The sequence below is a fragment of the Lemur catta genome, chromosome Y (genome assembly GCF_020740605.2).
Source record: "Lemur catta isolate mLemCat1 chromosome Y, mLemCat1.pri, whole genome shotgun sequence".
In the NCBI taxonomy this organism is placed as follows: domain Eukaryota; kingdom Metazoa; phylum Chordata; class Mammalia; order Primates; family Lemuridae; genus Lemur; species Lemur catta.
The window spans coordinates 4,906,113-4,928,436 of NC_059156.1; the positions used below are offsets into that span (position 1 = coordinate 4,906,113).

At 33.6% G+C, this 22,324-nt stretch overlaps 1 protein-coding gene across 3 annotated transcripts in view; it reads right to left on the minus strand.

Annotated features, from left to right (window-relative positions):
- Positions 1 to 22,324, minus strand: part of LOC123629100 (probable ubiquitin carboxyl-terminal hydrolase FAF-X) — a 166,632-nt gene that overhangs the window by 33,076 nt on the left and 111,232 nt on the right. For all 3 annotated transcript variants that reach the window (XR_006731901.1, XM_045539062.1, XM_045539064.1), the window contains 7 exons: positions 21,329 to 21,437; positions 20,840 to 20,986; positions 19,920 to 20,066; positions 18,949 to 19,171; positions 15,803 to 16,023; positions 13,835 to 14,025; positions 4,899 to 5,072 (listed from right to left, as the gene is read on the minus strand). Coding sequence is in view for 2 of the 3 variants with exons in the window: in XM_045539062.1 (XP_045395018.1) it covers positions 4,899 to 5,072; positions 13,835 to 14,025; positions 15,803 to 16,023; positions 18,949 to 19,171; positions 19,920 to 20,066; positions 20,840 to 20,986; positions 21,329 to 21,437 (1,212 nt within the window). In the remaining variant the exon portion in view is untranslated. The remainder of the gene's footprint in view (positions 1 to 4,898; positions 5,073 to 13,834; positions 14,026 to 15,802; positions 16,024 to 18,948; positions 19,172 to 19,919; positions 20,067 to 20,839; positions 20,987 to 21,328; positions 21,438 to 22,324) is intronic.

A 22,324-nucleotide genomic window follows, 5' to 3' on the forward strand; every position in this document is an offset into this window, starting at 1 on the left:
GATAAAGAAAATATCCTAAGGGAAGCAAAAAACAAAGAAAAAATTAACATATGAAAGAGTGCTGATATATCTGGAAGCAAACATCTCAGTGGAAACCTTATAGGCCAGGAAAGAGTGGCATGACATATACAAAGTGCTGACGGAAAAAACCCTTAATCCTAGAAAGTAACATCCTGTAAAAGAATCCTTCAAACATGAAAGAGAAATAAAGACTTAACAAGAAAAACAAAAGCTGAGGTATTTCACTGACCCCAGACCTGTCCTACAAGACATGCTAAAAAGAGTTCTTTAATCTGAAAGAAAAGAGTGTTAATGACTAGTAAGACATCATCTAAAGGTAAAAAACTCACCAAAAACAGGAAGTACCCAATACTCTATTTCTGTGACTATGGTGTATAAATTACTTATATCTTAAGTAGGAAGACTCAAAAATAAACTTACCAAAAATACCTACAACTTTTTGAGAAGTAGTATCAGATACAGATGGAAACAAAAAATGTTTAAAAGTGGGAGGGGCAGGGTTAAAGTATAGAATTTTGGTTAGATTTCTCTTTGCTTGTTTGTCTATAAGCAGAGCCATCATATGTTTAAAGTAATTAATCAAAAAACCTATAACAGATACACAAAAAACAGAAAGCAAGAACACCACCAGAGAAAATCACTTTTAACAAAGACAGGAAGGAAAGAAGAGAGGAAGAGAGGACCACAAAAAAAATCCCCCAGAAATCAAGTAACAATGTGGCAGTAGTAAGTGCTTACACAGTAACATTGAATGTGAATGGACTAAATTCTCCAATCAATAGAAACAGAGTGGCTGAATGGATTAAAAAACCAAGACACAACTATATGTTGTCTATAGGAACCCTTCACCTATGAAGATATACATAGACTAAAAATTAAGGGATACAAAAAGATATTAAATGCAAATGGAAACCATAAAGAGCAGGAGTAACTATTTCTACCATCTAAAATAGATTTCAAGACAAAAACTATAAAAAGAGACAAGTACATTACATAATGACAAAGGGGTCAATCCAGCAAGATGATGATATAACAATTCTAAATATACATATGCACCCAACAATAGAACACGCAGATATATAAGGGATATATCACCAGACTAAAGAGAGAGACAGACCCTAATACAATAATCGCTGGAGACCTCAACACCCCACTTTCAGCATTGGACAGATCATCTGGAGAGAAAATCAGCAAAGAAACATAAGACTTAATCTGCACTATACCAAATGGACCGAACAGATATTTACAGAACGTTTCATCCAACAGCTGCAGAATACATGTTCTTCTCAGTTCAGAAATAGCCCAAATGTTAGGCTACAGAGCAAGTATTAAAAAATTTTAAAAAATTGAAATCATATCAAATATTTTCTCTGGAGTAAAACTAGAAATCAGTACCATGAGGTACACTAAAAACTCTACAAACATACAGAAATTAAACAGTATGTTCCTGAATGACCAGTGGGTCAATAAGATTAACAAGTTAAAAAATATCCCAGAACAACTGAAAATACAACCTACCCACTATGGGTTAAGTAATTAGAGGAAAGTTTATAGAAATAAGTGCTTACATTACAAGCAGCATAAAAGCTTCAAATAAGCAACATAATAAAGAACTAGAAAAACAACAGCAAACAAAAACCAAAATTAGAAGAAAAAAGTAAAAAACAAAAATCAGAGCAGGAATAAATGAAATTGAATCAAAAGAATCACAAAAGATCAATAAAACAAAAAGTTGGTTTTTTGAAAAGCTAAACAAGTTGACACACTCTTAGCCAGACTAAGATAAAAGAGAGAAGACCCAAATAAATAAAATCAGATGTAAAAAAAGAGGCATTACAACCAATACTGTAAAAATTCAAAGGATCATTAGAGACTGCTACGAGCAGCCATATTCCAATAGAATGGAAAACCTGGCAGAAACGAAATTTCCTACACACAAACAACGTTTCCAGTTTGAAGCAGGAAGAAATCCAAATCCCGAATAAGCCAATGACAAGCAATAAGATAGAAGTAGTAATAAAAAATCCGTCATCAAAGAAAAGCACAGGACCCAATGGCTTCACTGCTCTATTTTATAAAGCATTCAAAGAATAACTAATATCAATACTACTTAAATTATTCCAAAAAATCAAAAAGAGAATATTCCCAAACTCATTATTTGAGCCCTATATCATTGTGATACCAAAACAAGACAAAGACACAACCAAAGAAAGACAACTATAAGCTAATACCTCTGATGATCATAAGTGCAAACATCCTCAACAAAACAAGCAAAAAGAATTCAACAATGTATTAAAAAAAATTTATCCATCATGATGAGGAAAGACTTATTCCAGGGATGCATGATGGTTGAACATATGCCAATCCATCAATATGATACATCATATCAACAGAACAAAAGACAAAAACAGTTCAACTGAAGCTGAAAGAGCATTCCATAAAATTTAACATCCTTTCCTGATAAAAACTCTCAAAAACTGCATATAGAAGGAACTTATCCTTGATATGATGAAAGCCATTTATGACAGACCCACAAATTAGTATTATCACACTGAATGGGGAAAAACTGAAAGCCTTTCCTCTAAGATCTGGAACGAGACAATGATATACACTTTCAACACTGTTATTCAACATAGTGCTGGAAGTTCTAACTAGAGCAATCAGACAAGAGAAAAAAATTAAGGGCATCCAAACTGTGGAAGTAGTCAAGTCATCCTTGTTTGTAGATGATATGACCTTTTATTTAGAGAAACCTAAATACTCTGCAAAAAACTATTACAACTGATAAACAAATTCAGTAAAATTGCAAGCTACAAAATCAACATACAAAAATCAGCAGCATTTCTATGTGCCAACACTAACAGTATGAAAAAGAAACCAAGAAAGTAATCCCATTTGTAATAGCTAAACATAGAATAAAATGCCCAGGAATAAGTTTAACTAAAGAAGTGAAAGGTCTCTATAATGAAAACAGTAAAATACTGATGAAAGAAGTTAAAGGTCTCTATAATGAAAACAGTAAAATGCTGATGAAAGAAGTTAAAGAGGATGCAAAATGGAAAGATATTCCATGTTCATGGATTTGAAGAATCAATATTGTTAAAATGTCCATACTACCCAAAGCAATCTACAGATTCAATGCAATCCCCATCAAAATACCATTGACATTCTTCATAGAAATAGAAAAAATAATCCCAAAATCTATATGGAACCACAAAAGACCCAGAATAGCCAAAACTATACTGAGCAAAAAGACCAAAACTGGAGGAATCCCATTACCTGACTTCAAATTATATTGCAGTTACAGTAACCAAAACAGCATGGTACTGGTATTAAAAACTGACACATAAACCAATGGAACAGAACAGAGAACTCAGAAGTAAGTTCTTGGTACAGTGTGGATTTATCTTTGACAAAGTTGCCAAGAACACATAGTGGGGAAAGGATAGCCTCTTCAATAAAGTGTGCTGGGAAAACTGGATATCCATATACAGAAAAAAGAAAATAGACCCTTGTCTCTACGATAAATAAAAACCAGATAAAAATGGATCAAAGACTTAAATCTAAGACCTAAAACTACTCAAAGAAAACACTGGGGGAAAACTTGAAGACACTGGGCTGGGCAAGGCATTCTTGAGTAACACTGTCAAAACACAAGCAACCAAAGCAAAATTGGACAAATGAGATCACATCAAACTAAAATGCCTCTGGTACACCAAAGGAAACAATCAGCAAAGTGAAGACACAGCCCACAGAATGGAAGAAAATATTTGCAAGTTACTCATGTGACAAAGGATTAATTACTAGACTATATAAGGAGCCCCAAGCACATAATAGGGAAAAAAAAAATCAAATAATCCAATTTAAAATGGGCAAAGGGTCTGAATAGATACTTCTCAAAAGAAGACATATAAATCGCCAGTAAGTATATGAAAGAATGCTCAACATCATTAGTCATTAAAGAAAGGCAAATCAAAACTAAAATGAAATATTATCTCTAATAAAATGGCTTTCCTTAAAATGACACTCAATAATGGATCCTGGTGAGCATACGGATAAAGGGGAACCCTCATACAGTGTATGTGGGAATGTAAATCAGTGCAACCACTATGGAGAACAGTATGGACGTTTCTTAAAAAACTAAAAATAAAACTATCTAATGAACCACCAATCCTACTGATAGGTATATATCAAAAAAACAGAATTCAGTGTATTAAAAAGATATCTGCACTCCCCTGTTTTTTGCAGCACTATTCACAGTAGCCAAGATTGGAAATGAACCAAAGTGTCCATCAACAGCTGAATGGATAAAGAAATTGTGGTGCACAGACACAATGGAATATTATATAGCCACAAAAAGAATAAAATCCTGCCATTTGCAACAACATGGATGGAATCACAGGACATTACATTAAGTGAAATAAGCCAAGCACAGGAAAGACAAACCTCACCTGTTCTTACTCGTATGTGGGAGCTAAATATTAAAAACAACTGGTCATGGAGACAGATTGCAGAATGACACTTAGGAGAGGACAGGAAGGGAAGTTGGGAGGGGAGGATAAAGTGGGAATGATTAATGGGTGCAAAAATATAGTTAGATAGAATGAACAGTATTTGATAGCAAAACAAAGTGACTATAATCAACATTAAGTTAGGGTATACTTTAAAATAACTAAAAGAGTGGAATTAAGAGTGTTCCTAACACAAAGAAATGATAAATGCCTGAGGTGATGGATATCTCAATTACCCTGACTTGATTAATTCATACTGTTATGTTTGTACCAAGACATCAGATATACTCTGTAAAGATATACAACAATTATGTATCCATAATAATTAAAAATAAAAAACTTAAAATCTACATAATTAACACTTACCTATGTGGGCAGCCTTGGCAAATCTTCTGATCAGCAAAGGAGCCTTCTAGAACTTTACTTAGCATAGCTGGATGCCCTAAAGCTTTTAGCGCTTCATCTAAACTATCCACCAAAGAATTAAAAAACTCTAAGGCATCATGTTGTTCACGGAGATTAACAGGTTCACCCCAAAGCCTAAGAAATAAATAGGATAAAACAAATATTATATTACATCACTAGAATATTCATATTCCATTTTTTAATAACAAAAATGACAGAACTGTAAATTGAAATTTTATCCCTTCACACAGGAAGGAGAAATAAACCAATGTACATTATATATGAAGTGGCAATGGTAATAGAGGTGAATGCTCACAGTAAAAATGATACCCCAGTGACAAAGAATTACCATAAAATAACTGGAGTGAGCAACATGAATAATATGCTTTAAGAATGATGTTTGTTTTATGAAGCATAGTATATTCATGCACTTTCAATTCAACTAAAAATGCCATTTACATGAGAGGGAAACTAATACTTTGAAATTTAACTCTGCTTAAATTTTGTGTGACATACTGAAAAGACTGTATCACCTAGTTACTATTCTTAACAAGTTATTTTTCCAAATGAAAAGAGAAAAGTGCCCTTTTCCAGAGTAAATATATTTTCAGAAATCTGAATGAGCTTAAAATTAGGTGAACCAAACCTGAGAAAAATACTAATTGGGTATATGCAAAATGTAAAAATGCTAGTAAAACACGGATTGTATTAGAAGCTATGAAGAACACCTAATTTAATATTTATAGAATATTCATCAGAAAATGTCATTCTTAGCAAAAGATAACAGCAATATTTTGAACTTCCTGTGATGGTAGCCCTGTCATTCTTTGTTGAGAATTTTCAGTATTTAAAAAAATGTGTTACTAATTTAAAAATTAACTTTGAATTTACACACAGTAAAAAAATTATTCACTCTTTTGGGAGCACAGAACATGAGTTTTACAAATGGCAGGCAGTTGTGTAACAATCAATATATTAGTATAACTAGCTTCCAAAATTTTCTAATTATTGTGTTTTGTAAGCCAAACCCTTCTCCTATCATACTGGCATTCACTGATTTTTTCCTTTATCAGTCTGGAGCATGAGACCAGCCTTTTCTAAGGTATCAAACAGACCTAGGCTTCCTTCTTCTTTTTTTTTAGTGATAAGGTCTCGCTCTGCCACTCAGGCTGCAGTGCAGTGGCATGATCATAGCTCATGGCAGCCCCAAACTCGTTATACTCTTGGCTCAGTCTCCTGAGTAGCTGGTCTACATATGCACACCACTATGCCCGGCTAATCTTTTTTATCATTTGTTTTTTACTTGAACTCCTGGCCTCAGGTGATACTATCTCAGCCTCCCCAAGTGTTTTACAGGCATGCGTCACTGTGCCTGGCCTTTTTCCTCCTTTTTTATTGTAATAAAATATACATAAGACTTATTATTTAACATTTTTTTGAAAAATATTTAACAAGGAAAAATGCAAAATCTATCTGGTAGTTCAAAAGCATGACTGGAAATTAAAAGGTAGAGAAGCACAGAATGAGCAGAAGTCTTTTCAAAACAACCAGGAGATTTTAGTGGACTTCAAGTCAATACAGGCCAATAGGACAATGTGACCCATATAGGGGAAAATACTAATGTATTGGCTTCATTAATACACAAATAGAAATCTGTGGTGTCTAAGTTGCATCTGGAAGATTTATTCAACTTTAAGAGCACACTTTAAGAACACTAATGAACTGAAATGTGTCCCATAATATTTTGTCTTTGATTTTTTTTACTATGGTAGACGTAAATGTAATATAAAATTTACTACCTCAGTCACCTTTTTTTTTTTTTGAGACGGAGTCTCGCTCTTTTGCCGTGGCTAGAGTGCCGCAGTGTCAGTCTAGCTCACAGCAACCTCAAACTCCTGGGCTCAAGCCATCCTTCTCCCTCAGCCTCCCGAGTAGTTGGGACTACAGGCATGTGCCACCACGCGTGGCTAATTTTTCTATATATATTTTTAGTTGTCCATGTAATTCCTTTCTCTTTTTAGTAGAAACGGGGTCTCGCTCTTGCTCAGGTTAGTCTTGAACTCCTGACCTCAAGTGATCCTCCCTCCTTGGCCCCCTAGAGTCAGTCATCTTTAAATGTACAGTCCAGTGCCATTAAGTATTAATGCATTCATATTGTTGTGTGACCATCACTACCTTCCACCTATAGAACTCTTTTCATCTTGCAAAACTGAAACTGATCACCCATTAAACAACTCCCCAAAACCTCCTACTTACAGCTCCTTAAAAATCACAATTCTTTCCGTCTTTATAATTTTGAGTACTTTATCAACATCATGTAAGTGGAACCACACAGGTATTTTTGTAACATGCTTATTTCATTTAGCACAACGTCCTCAAGGTTCATCCACATGATAGCATATATTTCAGAATTTCCTTCAAGGCTGAATAATATTTCATTGAATGTTTATACTACATTTTGCTTAATTATTCATAAGATGATGGACACCACAGGTGCTTCCATTTTAGCTTTTGTAAATGTCACTGTTGTGTGGTTTGTAAATGAACACTGGGTATTCACTATCTCCTTGAGATCTTGTTTTCAATTGTTTGGGGTTTATAACCAGAACAAGAGTTTTAAGCAACAACCATATTATTTTCCACAATGACTCTGCCATTTTACATTCCCATTAACAGAACACAAGGGTTCCTATTTCTCTACATCCTTACCAACAATTTTTTTTTTTTCCCTGTTTGGTCTGTTTTTGAAAGGGGCCATCCTCTTAGGTGGGACTTCAGTGCAATTTTGCTGGGCATTTCCTTTATGGTCAGTGCCTTGAGCATCTTTACATATGCCTATTGGCCATTTGTGTATCTTCTTTGGAGAAATGTCTATTCAAGTTCTTTGCTCATTTTAGAATTGGGTTGTATAGTTTTTGTTGTTATTGTTGAGTTGTAAAAGTTAGGTGTATATTCTGGACATAGTCTTGGTATCTCTTGTCAGATAAAATTGCAAATAACTATTCCAGTTCTGCTGGTTGCCTTATTACTCTGTTGATGCTGTGTTTTGATGCACAAAATTTTAAAACTTTCATGAAATCCAATTTGTCTATTTTTTTCTTTTGTTGCCTGTGCTTTTGGTGTCATATCCAAGAAATCACTCCCAAATGCATTTGATTTTTTTTTTTATCTTCACTAACTCTTTTTGGACATAAGAACATTTTATAAAAACTGTTTTAAAATCTTTGGTCTTCTAACATCTGACTCAGTTTTTGGTCAGTTCCACTTGTTTGTTTATTCTCCTCATTGTGGTTCATGTGTTCCTGCTTCTTTGCATGCCTAATAATCTTTGACTGGATATTAGATATTTTGAAATTTACCTTATTTGATGCTGGATGTTCTGTATTCTTACAAATCTTCTTGAGTATGGTCTGGTATGTTGGAGTGTGATCTTTTCAGTTCATGTTTTTATAGTTAAGGCAAACCAAAGCAGTCCTCAGTCTGGGAATAAGTATGCCCTACTACAGAGACAAGGTCTTTCTAAAGGTTCTGCAAACTAGGAGTTATTCTAGTGTGGCTGGTATTTTCCCCATGTCTGTGAGAGCGCTGGGCAGTGTTCCTCCTATTTCTTTCAAGTGATTCTTTCCTTACCCCATACTGTTTTCTCATATACATGTAGTGATTAGTTCTCTTTTCAATACTAAAGGGGAAATAAAGTTTCCAGATTAATCTCTCAATACAGCTTTCTGATGCACTGTTATAAACTCTAGAAGCTTTTGCCACCTGGGACTGTTTGCAGTGAATGTTTCCTCAAGTAAGGAATTCTACTACTGGCCTCTGACTCAATGCCCCACCCTGTAGCCTAAAAACTTCAGTAAGTAAATAGCTGGGCTACTCTCATTTGTTTCCTATCTCAGGAATGATATTCCTTTTTTTGTCTAATGTCCAGTATTTGAAGTCATGGTTTCATAAATTTTATCGTTTATTTTTTTTTTAAACTGTTTCAGCGAAGAAGACAAATCAAGTCCACATTACACCATGTTGACAAAATAAAAATATTTAGTTTCTATTTTTGGCACTAAATCTAATATTTTTTTCTCTATTAGTTTTTTATTTTCAATTCCATTGGTTTCTAGTACTTTCTAAATTATTTTTCTTTTGCTTGCTATGGGTGTAATTTGCTCTTTTTTGGCCCTGCTACTTTTAAGGTAGAAAACTTAGGTTAACCCTTCCTTCATCAAAATAGTATTTCCCTTTAAAGTATTCCCTATTAATTTTAGTGATCTTCAGTCAACCTTGCTTATTGCAATTATTAATGTGGTGGTCTAATGCTGTTATTCTATTTCCCCCATTCTTTGTTTATTAATTTGAATTCACCTATAGGAGGCACTTTCATTTCTCCTTCATTTATTTACTTATCCAAACATTTATTTATATCAGCATAGATATTTATTTTGAAAATTATAATCTAATATATTATTTATCTTCTTCCTGAAATTGTTTCAAACTGGACAATAGGAGCTTTTCGGCTGGCTCCTATCACCATTATATTCTGTTTTTTTAGCACTTCTTTCCTTTCTTTTATCTAGGCCAAATGCTAACAGTCACCTGCCCCTGATGTAGGAACAAAACACATTGCCAAGCAGTTATGAGTGCATTTACTAGAGATAACATGTAGAATCTAAGCTCTAGATATCAATTGTTCAGTGTTACTGGGGTCATTACTTCTAGATACTCTCAATAGACAGAACTTGGAAATATGCTTATATATCCTAACTAATGCACATCTATTTTGTCTATTACTGTACCTATGTATATATATGTGTGTAGATTTAAAAAAATGTGTATGTATATATCTATGAGTATAAACACACATCACATCACACATGTTGTTTAAAAGAACTACGACACGAGTACGCAAGATTACAATTGAATACTACAGGGTTTACTCAAGTCATCTGCATTTCTTTACCTGTAACTTCTTTTTCCAAAAGTTTTAACCTTGGTTATAACCTATATTACATTTGTTTATGTCAAGTAAACACCTAAAGTAGTTTCAAAATTGGTATTCCTTGGAACTAGAGTTGGAAACCAGAGCATATACGGTATTTCTATTTCTTCTTTATTTAGCTTTACAGTTTCAAGTCAATATACTTTTCCAAAGTTATTTGGTGTTAGCTCTTTCAACTTAACTATTACTAATGAATGTATGTTTTCTCTTTTTCCAACCTTTCATTTTTTAAAAAATTCAAGTAATTATAGAATCACATGGAGTTTTAAGAAATAATATAGACAGACACTGTGTACCTTTTACTCAATTTCCCCAGTGGTAGCATCTTGCAAAACTATATAATACAGTATCACAATCAGAAAATTTATACTTGTACAAGCTCTAACCTTATTCAGATTTCTCTAGTCTTATCCTCATTTCTGTAAGTGTATTTAGTTGTATGTAATTTTACCAAATGTGTATGTCCTTTGTTTCTACTACCATGGTTAAGATTCAGAATGGTTACAACATCACAAGGATCTCTCTCAAGTTGTCCTTTTATAACCACAACCATCTACCTGCTGCTGTGATATCTCATAGTGTAATTTGACTCCCATACTTTTAATCTATAGGATTAAATTGAAATTGAGTATCTTGAAGACTGCATATAATTGATTCTTGGTTTTTTTTTCTAATCTGATCAGATGATCTTTGTCTTTTAACTGGACTAATTTACATTTTTATTAGTATTGATATGAATGACTTTAAGGTGTATCATTTTAGCTGGGTACTGTGGCTCACATCTGTAATTCCAGCTACTTGGGAGGCTGAGCTGGTTAGACTGCTTTAGGCTAGGAGTTTAGGACCAGCCGGGGCAACAGAGATAGACTCTGTGTCTTAAAAAAAAAAAAAAAGTAGGTATAGCATTGGTGGTTTTGCAAAAAATGAAACACAGAATTACCCCATGACCCACCAATTTGCATTCCCAACCCCCAAGATGAAAACATACATCCACACATGCTTGTAAATGAATTTTCACAGAGGCACTATTAACAATAGACCAAAGGTAAGAATCATCCATATGTTCACCAAAAAATTAATGAATAAATAAAATGTGGTCTCATCATACAATGGAATATTATTCAGCCATAAAATGAAGTTAGTTCTCATATGTGCTGCAACATAGATGAATCCTGAAAACTTAGTTTAAATGAAAGAAGCTAGACAGAAAAGGCCACATACTATGTGATCAAATTTACATGAAATACCCAGAATAGGCAAATCCATCAGAGAAAGATGTTTGTTGCCAGGGTTAGAGGAAAAGTACTTTGGGGAATAACTCTTTAATGGCCAAGGGGATTAATTTTGCGTGATGAAAATGTTCTGAAACTATTTTAACAGAAAGTGGTGATGGTTTTACAGATATTTTTAATGTACCAAAAGCCACTACACTGTATACTTTTCAATGGTTAAAATGGTGAATTTTGTTATACGGACTTAACCACAAAAAAGAAAAAATATATGAACAACATACTGTGTTTAGAATGTAGGTAATACAATGTGCTAGATAAACTGTGAGCTTCACTCTTGCATAGAGGAAATAACTAAGATGACAAAAATATAAATACATCATATTTAAGTACAAATACATTACAATATCATGCATTTAAATTCCAATATATTATAAAGCAACAAAATTATATCTATTTTTCTGTTTCTCTAGATATTTGTATGGTTTTGGTCTGTAATTATAATGTATATAATTATATCGTTATGTATTATGAAATTATCACACATATACAGGACATACACATGCATAAATCCTTGAGATTTTAAGATAAAAGCTCAAAGTGTTACAGTAACTTGGCAGAACAAGACAGAAATGTTGACCAGACTGCAGAAAAAGTTGAGGCAGAGAAGTGTAAGACAGGGAAAGAAAAAAATAGTAGTAAAATGAAATAGGTAGAGAGGAGAGCAAGACATATGTGAGATTATAGAATTGAAAGATAAAAGAAGTATTATATATGCAAACCATTCTTATGACCTGGGTTAACAGTTTCAGATTATACAATACAGGAATTTATGTTGAGAAATATGATTGGGGAGTCACTGTACTATGAATTTGTGACTTTCAAAAGAAATCAAAGCAATATGCTAGCACAATATGCTAGCACATTTAAGGGGAACTGCTGAGACTAAAACAGAAGGCAGCCCAGAAGTTCGAAGATTCCTTTCCTTTTCCATATCTGACCTATCTGAGATGTACCATGTTGAAAGAACTCTGCTATGAAGGATTACAGCCTTTTTTTACATAGTAAAAAGAGAGCTATGTAATTGTGCTGTAGTGCTTTGGTACCATGAGTGACACATAATAAACTGTGATAACATTAGTGAAACAAAGGAAAGAGGATCAAGATGTGATTAGGTTTTTAAAACCTAAAAAAGACCTTATTTTATTCGTCATTTTTGGAGGATGCTGGGGAACTATGTAATTACTTTACAAACTCATAAAACATAAAGAAAAAAATAGCATTTATCCTGGTTTTCTTATAGACCTGTACATTAGGGTAATTAACTAGTTGATGAAGGCTAACTTCTTTGAAAGACTTAACCTAGCTTATCAATGAAGCATAATAAAATTAGAAAATTGCCATTTTACAAAACAATGAAATAAGGACTTGGTCAATGTCTAGTGACTCTTTATATCATAAAAAGAGAGAATAAAAATACATCTGTATCTCCCCAAGGAAGTAAAATCATTACCTATGAAGTAGTCTTGTCCAAGGGGGGAAGATTTTTTTTTTTGAGACAGAGTCTCACTCTGTTGCCCAGGCTACAGTGCTGTGGTGTTAGCCTAGCTCACAGCAACTGCAAAATTATCTCAGCCTCCCGAGTAGATGGAACTACAGGCATGGGCCACCATGCCCAGCTAATTTTTTTGTTTTCTATATATATTTTTAGCTGTCCAAATCATTTCTTTCTATTTTTAGTAGAGATGGGGTCTTGGTCTTGCTCAGGCTGGTCTCGAACTCCTGACCTTGAGCAACCCTCCTGCCTTGGCCTCCCAGAGTGCTAGGATTACAGGCGTGAGCCACCATGCCGGGGCCCAAGGGGGGAAGATTTAAGGGAGATTTAAATTATACATGAATCTGATCAAGCCTCTTGAGGTAAGCAAACTACACCCTAAGAGCCAAATGTAGCCCACTGACTTTGTACTGTCTATGAACTTTGTAGATTTTCTTAAATAGTTGAAAAAAGTCAAAATAACATTAGTATATCATGAGAAGAAAAAATTATATTTAAATTTTAGTGACCATTAATAAAATTTTATTCTAACAGCCACACTTATTCATTTAATTATAGTCTGTGACTGTTTTCTTGTTATAAAAGCAGACCTGAATATCAGACCGTACTGCCTGCAAACCTATGAAATACAGAACATAGTATAAAACACCATACAAACATAATCTGGAAAATCCAGACTAAGGAAAACTTTCCAGGGGCTAATCAATTTTTTCATTGGTAAGTGAAAATAATACATAAAAACTCCCCAAACCAACAAAACAACTTACCAACCAGAAAACAAGAGAAAAAACTTCTATGTTAAAATAGATTCAGACATACATTAGCCCACTGCAGTGAATGAAACTCGATCTGGCTTTTAATATTTTACTTTTATATAATTTGTAAGTTTTATAAAATAAAAAGTTAATTATATCTTAAGATACTAAATAATATTATTTCTTTTTACTGTGATAGTTTTTACCTCTTTTTTTTGAGACAAAAATAAAGAAAAAATTGACTAAGAGGACATTACTGTTGTTTACATACTAAATAATTACAAATTCTAAGATATACTTTTTAGAAGTTTAAACTTAGTATACTGAGATTTTTAAAAAACTTAAATGATCATCCATGCATAATTTACCTGAACTGTTTCCAAAATCCTCTGGGCACATAGTATTGTAGTCGGGAAGCGGCTAAATGACCAAAGATGACCTGAAGGTGTTTTAGGACACCAATATTGTACTCTTTCCTATCTTCTGTCTTACTTAATGCTGGTTTGTCTTCAAATTGATGAGGATATCCAAATACATCATCTCGGGTATCAACATTACTCTAGAGACCAAGAAACATCATTGGTGAGCTAATCTAACTTTAAAAGTATAGTGAAATAAGTTGAAGTAAATACCACATAGTGAATGAACGATTTGCATCTTTTAATATACCCTGTTTCCAAAGTAATTCATTTTTAATTTAAATATTAGCATTGATGGATTGTCATAAAAGACTTCACAGATAAGTTATCATAAAATAATACAATAATAATCCTAAATATCCATTAGATAGTATTAACATAATATAGCAAAATTTGGTCAAGTAGACTGGACTGTAGACAAATGAGCACTTTGCCATAAGTAACTTTGGGGTAGTAAGATACCCAGGCTTTCTAGGATTCATTATTTTCTTGTAGTGGTAATGCATTCTGCATGGATTATATGAGATAATTTATGTGATATAATCAGAATTGCTAGCACTCAATAAATAAATACAGCCATTAAGAGTAGTTTTGGTAAGAACAGGAGCATAGACAGAATCTCATGGTAGCTACGGAGCAGAATTTAGTTGTTTTACAGATAATCGAACATCTTTTCTATGTGCTTTGCTATATATCTCAGTTATGATACAGAAATAAACAATACCCAGTTTCTACCCTTGGGAAGATCACAGTATAGAAAAAGAAACTAAGCAGACAACCACACTGTAGTAGAGTGCTGAGACAACATAAAACACAGGAAACCAAGCACAAAGGTGGGATACCTAATTTGAAATTTTATATTTTGTCTCCCTCATTTACTTCTTGCAAATATGATTGGCTATCTCTATCAGTGTTTAATTAAATATCATGGTACTAACATGGGCTACAGAACTAGGACTAAAATTTCTATTTTCCTTCCAACAGTGATTCTTAATCAGGTATTCATGAGAATATCCCATATGGAGATTCTACACAAAGTAAATCTACCCAGACATGATGCCTGGGTGGTGATTTATTAGCTTTAGAAAAGTGAAGGTAGGTGAGTGTTTCAGAATCTCCATAAGTGATGAAGTCTTACCTGAGAGCCAGATTATTTCTGACCACTGAAGGGAAGAAGGTAGGAATCAGAGAAGAACCACTTACTACGAATAAAATATTCTTATCTCTATATTCCATTCCCACCAACATATATGCAGAAAAAAGTAAAACAGATAGTTTGTATATAAACATGATCAAAATTTAAGTCTTCCACATTCACATATTAAGAGTCATTCCATAGTTACGTTTATTGGGATCTGTCACTAAAATCTAACTTTTTGATTGCTTTATTCTGCACTAGACATGTTTTGTAGGTAGCCTGTTTATCTGTTACTGTAACTAACATTGTTACCAACTCATGTACCATTATTTGAAAAAGAAATGTTTCCTTAGCAGAAGTGACATAATTTGAGAAAAATGAAATAAACACAGATTATGAAACTGACAGATATGGTAAAGGTGGAACAAATTAAATCAAATAATATATTTTTAAAATTAAGGAATGAAAACATAATTATTAAAAGTATTCATCATTTAAAAATCCAGATCATATTTACCATGTCATACAAAACATGATCATATTAAGTGTGCATTAATGACATAGAAAACTATGAAAAGAATTATCAACTGGAGTTTCAAGCCTATGAAATAATGAGCACTACCACAAACAGAGGTAGGAGCTCAGAGATTCTAGCGGTATCATAAAATGTAGTTTAAAAAAAAAAAATCCCATGTAAGTATAGTATTCTAAGAGAAAACAATAGTATCTGGTATCAGAATCTTCAAACAAAGAAAAAAGAACTGATAATTAAAATTTACCTCACTGTCCTGCTTCTCATCGCTGAACAAATCATCATCTATATCACTATCTGTGCCTTCAATTGCAAGAATATTGTTTCTGATGGAAGGAATCATGTATAGCTGCTGGATCACAGAATTCATATAGCAAGTGGCACCAGCATTTTTGAGTCCCACAAATCCTTTTGGTGGGCGGGGTCCAACAGGTGGCAGATATTCCCATTCAGTAAGTGCTTCACAGGCTGAGAGAAGAAGAAAAAGAGATGTTTATAATATTAAAATAATGATTCTGTCCACTGATCTCTTCATTGGGCACACAAATTAACATTAGTAACAATTCCTTTACCACCAGAGCCATTCTGAAATAGTACTTTAAATTCTCCTTTCAACGACATGAGCCATCCTATACAAATGCTTAACTACTAGACTTCTTTTTTTTATTTTATTTAAAAAAAAAAGTTGTTTTTTTTTTTTTTTGAGACAGAGTCTCACTCTGTTGCCCTGGCTAGAGTGCTGTGGCGTCAGCCTAGCTCACAGCAACCTCAAACTCCTGGGCTCAAGTGATCCTTCTGCCTCAGTCTCCCAAGTATCTGGGGATTACAGGCATGCGCCACTATGCCCGGCTAATTTTTTCTATATATTTTAGTTGTTCAGCTAATTTCTTTCTATTTTTAGTAGAGATGGGGGTCTTGTTCTTGCTCAGGCTGGTCTTGAACTCCTGAGCTCAATCCACCTGCCTCAGCCTCCCAGAGTGCTAGGATTATAGGCATGAGCCAGCGCGCACAGCCTTACCAGACTTCTTAATTCATATTTTAATTGACATTGCTTCTGTTAACAGTCTTCTTAGAAAGTCATTCAACATGGTATAACATCATATTTCAATGTATCAAACATAATTTTAGCTTCATTTAATCATTATAAACACATCCAATAAAAATACTTTTGTACTTTTTAAATGTCTTCATTGTGGTCATAACTTACATAAATAAACCAAAACATTATAGCTTTCTCAGTTTTAATTATACATATCATTTAGGTGTAAGTAACCTTGGTTCATGATCCTGACTCAAAAACTGTAATCTTCACATAAACATCTGCTTCCTTCTTTATAAAATGGGTGACAACTGCTTTGCTTATATCCACAGTTTTATCAGAAGAACCAATGAGATAGTGTATTTGAAAGCACTGTGAGAACTATAAATCCCTTTCTACTTAGTGTAAAACTGAAAACAACTTAAATACCAGTCACTATCTTAGAGATGGATTAGAAATTAGAGCTTACTGAACTGCAAGTTACAAAGCTAGTAAATAGAATTACATAGACCTTCATGTGCTGTTATGAAACTAAGTGCAAAACAAAACAAATTTAAAAACTCATTGTGCTAAGTTGCCTAGACCACCTTTAGGGAAGCATTTAAAATACAATTTGAGGCAGGGCTCAGTGGTTCATGTCCGTAATTCCGGCACTACAGGAGGCTCAGGATGGAGGACTGCTTGACAGCAGGAGTTCAAGACCAGTCAAGGCAACACAGCAAGACATTGTGTGTTTGAAAAAAAAAAAAAAAAATCCCTGCTAAACAAACAGCCAAGCATATGTAGAACTTACATATAGAGAGCCAATTTCAGGACCAGACATATGAAATAGGTTGGCAGTTAGTAATTTTTAGTATATATCCTCTTTTATATGTGAAAAACAACCATGTAAATGCATTACCTAAATGAACTTAAAAAAACTGTTTAAAAAAAAAAAACACAAAAAACTCCTGGCCAGGCACAGTGGCTCATACCTGTAATCTTAGCACTCTGGGAGGCAGAAGTGAAAGGAATGCTTGAGCTCAGGAGTTTGAGACCAGCTTGAGAATAAGACCCCAACTCTACTAAAAATAGAAAAATTAGCTGGGTGTCATGGTATCTGCCTGTACTCCCAGCTACTTGGGAGGTTGATGCAGAAGGATTGCTTGCACCCAGGAGTTTGAGGTTGCAGTGAGCTATGACGATGCCACTGCACTCTATCCAGGGCAACAGAGTGAGACTCTGTCTCGAAAACCAAAAATAGATAAAATAAACAAAATTAAAAAAGAAGCTCCTCTCAACATAGATTCCACAGGACAAATAAAGATCTGACCTTTTCAGGATTCAGTTTAGCCAGAAACTTTTAAGATGTAATTGAAAATTTCTTTACACTCTAAAAGTATAATAAACAATCTCAAATTTATAATTATTTATACTAAACATTCTTAAGCCTTGGTTTTCTCATAAAATAAAACAAACTGCACAGTCTTACGTTCTGTCATTTCACTTTCCCACTTACCCTGTCTTCCTGAGTTTCGGTTCTTTATAACATCTGAAGATAGCTACCTACTTTGTGGGACTGATATAGGCATTAAAAGCACAGAAGGATGCACTCATGTGTTCTCTTCTAACATTGTGATCTTCAAAACCATAGTTTTCTTAGAACTCGATAAAATAACATCAAGCAACCTCTATGTTAGGGCATGAAAATCTTTTCAAGGCATACATTTTAAGTATGAACTTTTTATGGCATCAAACTTTGGCTTCTTCTCTGGAGTTTAGATTTTATTTCACATACGATTGAATAAAATTTATTGTGCTAAGTTGCCTAAACCACCTTCAGGGAAGCATTTAAAATACAAATTTGAGGCAGGGCTAGGTAGATCATGCCTACAATTCTAGCACCATGCGAGGCCAAGGAGGGAGGATTGCTTGAGGCTGGGAGTTTAAGATCAGTCTGGACAACATCGCAAGACCCTATCTCTTAAAAAAAAAAAAAAGAAAGAAAGGAAAGAAAAGGAAAAACCAGGTAGGCATCATTGCATGGACCTGTACTCTTAGGAGGCTGAGGCAGGAGGATCACTTTAGCTGAGGAGTTTGAAGCTGTAGTGAGCTATGATCATGTTACCGCAACACAGCCTGGACAACACAGCAAGACTTGGCCCCCAAATAAATAAAATATACATTTTAAAAATTTTTTTATATTAATGATCTCTGCTTATAATGATCTTAATTATACATTTGATTGCTAAAAATATTAAACTAGTTGCTAAAAAAAAAAAAAAAACGAACCAATACAGGTAAAAAACCTGATTTTTAAAACACTGAAATAATTATCCACCAACAAAAACAGCTTTCTGACTTAAAATACTTACTAGTTATTGCTGTGCCTATGTAATACATTTCAGTCAAACACTCTACTATTTGTTTGAGATTCCTCACACAGCCAATAGCTAATGCTACAAGTAGTTCAAAGCCAGCATTGATGGTAGCTGGTGAACTACAGACTGGAATAGCCTGTTCAGATGGCAGTTCTCCACTTCTCATATACTGCAGGTAAATTTTGGATGCAGGAAAGATGAAATCATCAATTAATTCCTAAAGAGTTAGAAAAAGGTAACATATTATATAATTCACAATATATAAAATAAATAAAACTATGTTAGTAAAAAATATATTTTAGAAAAATATGTCTCTTCAAACGGAATACTTTTATAATTATTTGACATAAACATCTCATTACATCTCAAAAACAATTTGGATTTTCTAATAAATTAAATTCTTTAAAAACTGAGAATAATTAACAAGCATAATAAATTTTCCACATTAGATATTCTGAAGTGCTTAAAAATCTGAGACCTGTACACTGAAAATGACATCCTAAACGTGCTCCTTTAATCAGATGTGAACTGAAATAAATTCATTTCAAATAAAAACAAAATACATTAAAATCAGATTCTTTTCCTTGAACTGTAAGACTCATGAAAAACCTAAGCAATATATAAAAAATGGACAGTTTTACAAAATGGAGGTTTTTCTCATTTTGAAGTCAAAGTAAAAATTCAGATTTATCATCAAAGAGCAAAATCAAATACTGCTTATTGACTTTCCAAAACATTTTATCAGAACTTTAATTTATAATTACTTTTAAAAGTCTCTTTTTTAATAAAGTGAGGTACACATCTAAACTGTATAGTGATGAAAGGTTTATTATAAGAAAAGCAATAAAGAAAAAGGTTAACATAATGTCTCAAAAACTTGGTACTATAGAGCTCAATCAGATAATTAGCTAAGAGTCATTTAAAAGATCATGATAATTAGTTTAGTACCAAAATTTACCACTTACTTTAATGAGATTAGCGCCTCCTTTTTCACAACCAACATGATACTTTTTCTCAGGAGTCTGAAAGGCCAATAATTCTTTTGTTACACCAAGGTGGCCTTCCAAGATTGCCTCTTCAACACCTGTTTCACTTGTATTTTTAACATTATCCTGCCAAAGAAAAAAATATCATAGGCCTAACTTTAAAGACAGAGATGGAAAAGAACAGAGGAATTACAACAAAAGAGAGCTAGAGGGGAGTGAAATCTCTTACATAATTTCTTCAAATCTTTCCATTCTAGTAGTTTCTTATTTCTTCTTCAGAACTTGTAGGACAGTAAACTGTGAGCAATTTTGCCCCCACAAGATACTGAAACATTTTGGGTTTCACAATTGTGGGAAAAGGAAATTACTGTGGCATCTAGTGGTAAGAGGCTCAACATCCTACAATGCACACAGTAACTCCTCATAAAAAGGAACTGATACAAAATGTCAACAGTGCCAGGGCACATAAATCCTGCTTCATAAGCAGGCTTTAAAAAAACTACTGGAAAAATGCTTATCTGAACACCCAAAGCTATACATTTCAGAAATACATTCTTATAGAACATTGTATAAATAAAAGATATCAGATGGTTCAATGTAAATACTAATTTCTCTCAACTCTTTTATTAAAAAAAAAAATGTTTCCATAAGATAATCTGCAAAAATGTCCCAAAATACCAAAACGGAGGAAACTGAATTATTACCATTTCAAATTTCAAAGAATGTATGGCATGTAAACTAGCTGTGTTTCCATGAATCATAAACCAGTGAAAAGTATATACACATTTTGTTTTTACTAGTCTCAGACATAGTCTGTTTAATAAACACTCAAAACTATAAACCTTTTAATGACAGCTGATTTAATAATGATACAATGAATTGAATATCACACAACTTACCCTAATCCTTTTAAGCCAATCAATTTCATTGTTGAGAAGAACTTCAGCATTGGGTATATTAATACTGCTACTGTAAGCATAATTAAGAAGGTGCCGTAAAAGTGTGAAATAGTCACCTGAATGTTTACCTCTCTCTCTTGCTGTGCTCTGAAATATTAAATTAAAACATGAATTCACAAGTCTATGCTGAGAATCAATGGGCTATATAATTTTTTAAAAAAGTCAGAGAACTGAAAATGAAGTGAGTACTTTTACATCAATGACAAAAAAAAAAATTAGCTCTTTGATTTCTATTTTGCCAATGGAGTATATGTTTTTTTCTAAGAATTACAAAAGTAAGCAAAAACTAGTCTACAAATGGTATAAAAATTATAATATTTTATTAATTATGACTGTCTTAATTTTAATAAAAGTTAAAATTGAAATTTCCCAAATGCTTTTCATTTTAAAAATGAATTATACTGACAGAAGTATTTAAAAATGTCTCACCCCTAAAATGGTAAAGAGTAGAGTAATGAAGAAAAGCAGAGGCCTGTGTCCCATGCAACATCTGGTGCACATTAAGAAGAACTGCTCCTGTGCCAATTGACGAACAGTTCTGAAATGAAAACATTTGTATTTATTATAGTATTACTTCCATGAATAACAAAAAAGTGATTCCAAAACTGGTTTATCTTTAACAGGTGATATAAATTAATAGCAAAAATACAAAGTAACCCCCACCTGAGTATTTGGCTAGCAACACAGAATAGGTAGATTTAAGATATCTGTCAGGGAGTTACACCTCAAGCTGTCATCCAATAGGTTAAAAATACTACTACTTACTATTAAAGTTTCTGAATGTATGACTTCTTGGATTTTTAACAGCACTGTGAATCAGAGGTGGGGCTGGACCATGCCAAAGACAAGCATTAAGAAAGAAAATATAAGCCTCCTATTTTACAGGACATAAATTTAGTACCTTTCTTGGAACAATCTGAAAATGCCTCTCCACGTTGTAACTAGGTGCTATCTTTTAAGCTCTACAAATCTGTTTCAGTCTCCCCAGAATGCTTTCAATGAACTGTGCTTTGGAGCAAACAATTCATGGAAACTAAAAGTATCTAAAGATAGCTCTGATTACATCAGTAGTTCTCAAAAATATGGTTGTCAGTCCAGCAGTATCAGCATCACCTGAGAACCTACAAGCAATACAAATTTTCAGGCCCCATTCCGTACTTACTGAATCATTAATTCTGGAAGAGAAGCCCAGAAATAAACAAATAAATACATAAATATTGTTAGAGTGCAGTGTTATTATCATAGCTCACAGCAACTTCAAACTCTTAGGCTCAAGTGATCCTCCTGCTTCAGTATCCTGAGTAGCTGGGACTACAGAGAAGTGCCACATGCTCGGTTATTTTAACTACTTTTAGTAGAGACGGGGTCTCAGCTCTTGCTCAGGCCGGTTTCGAACTCCTGATCTCCTGCTGTGGCCTCCCAGAA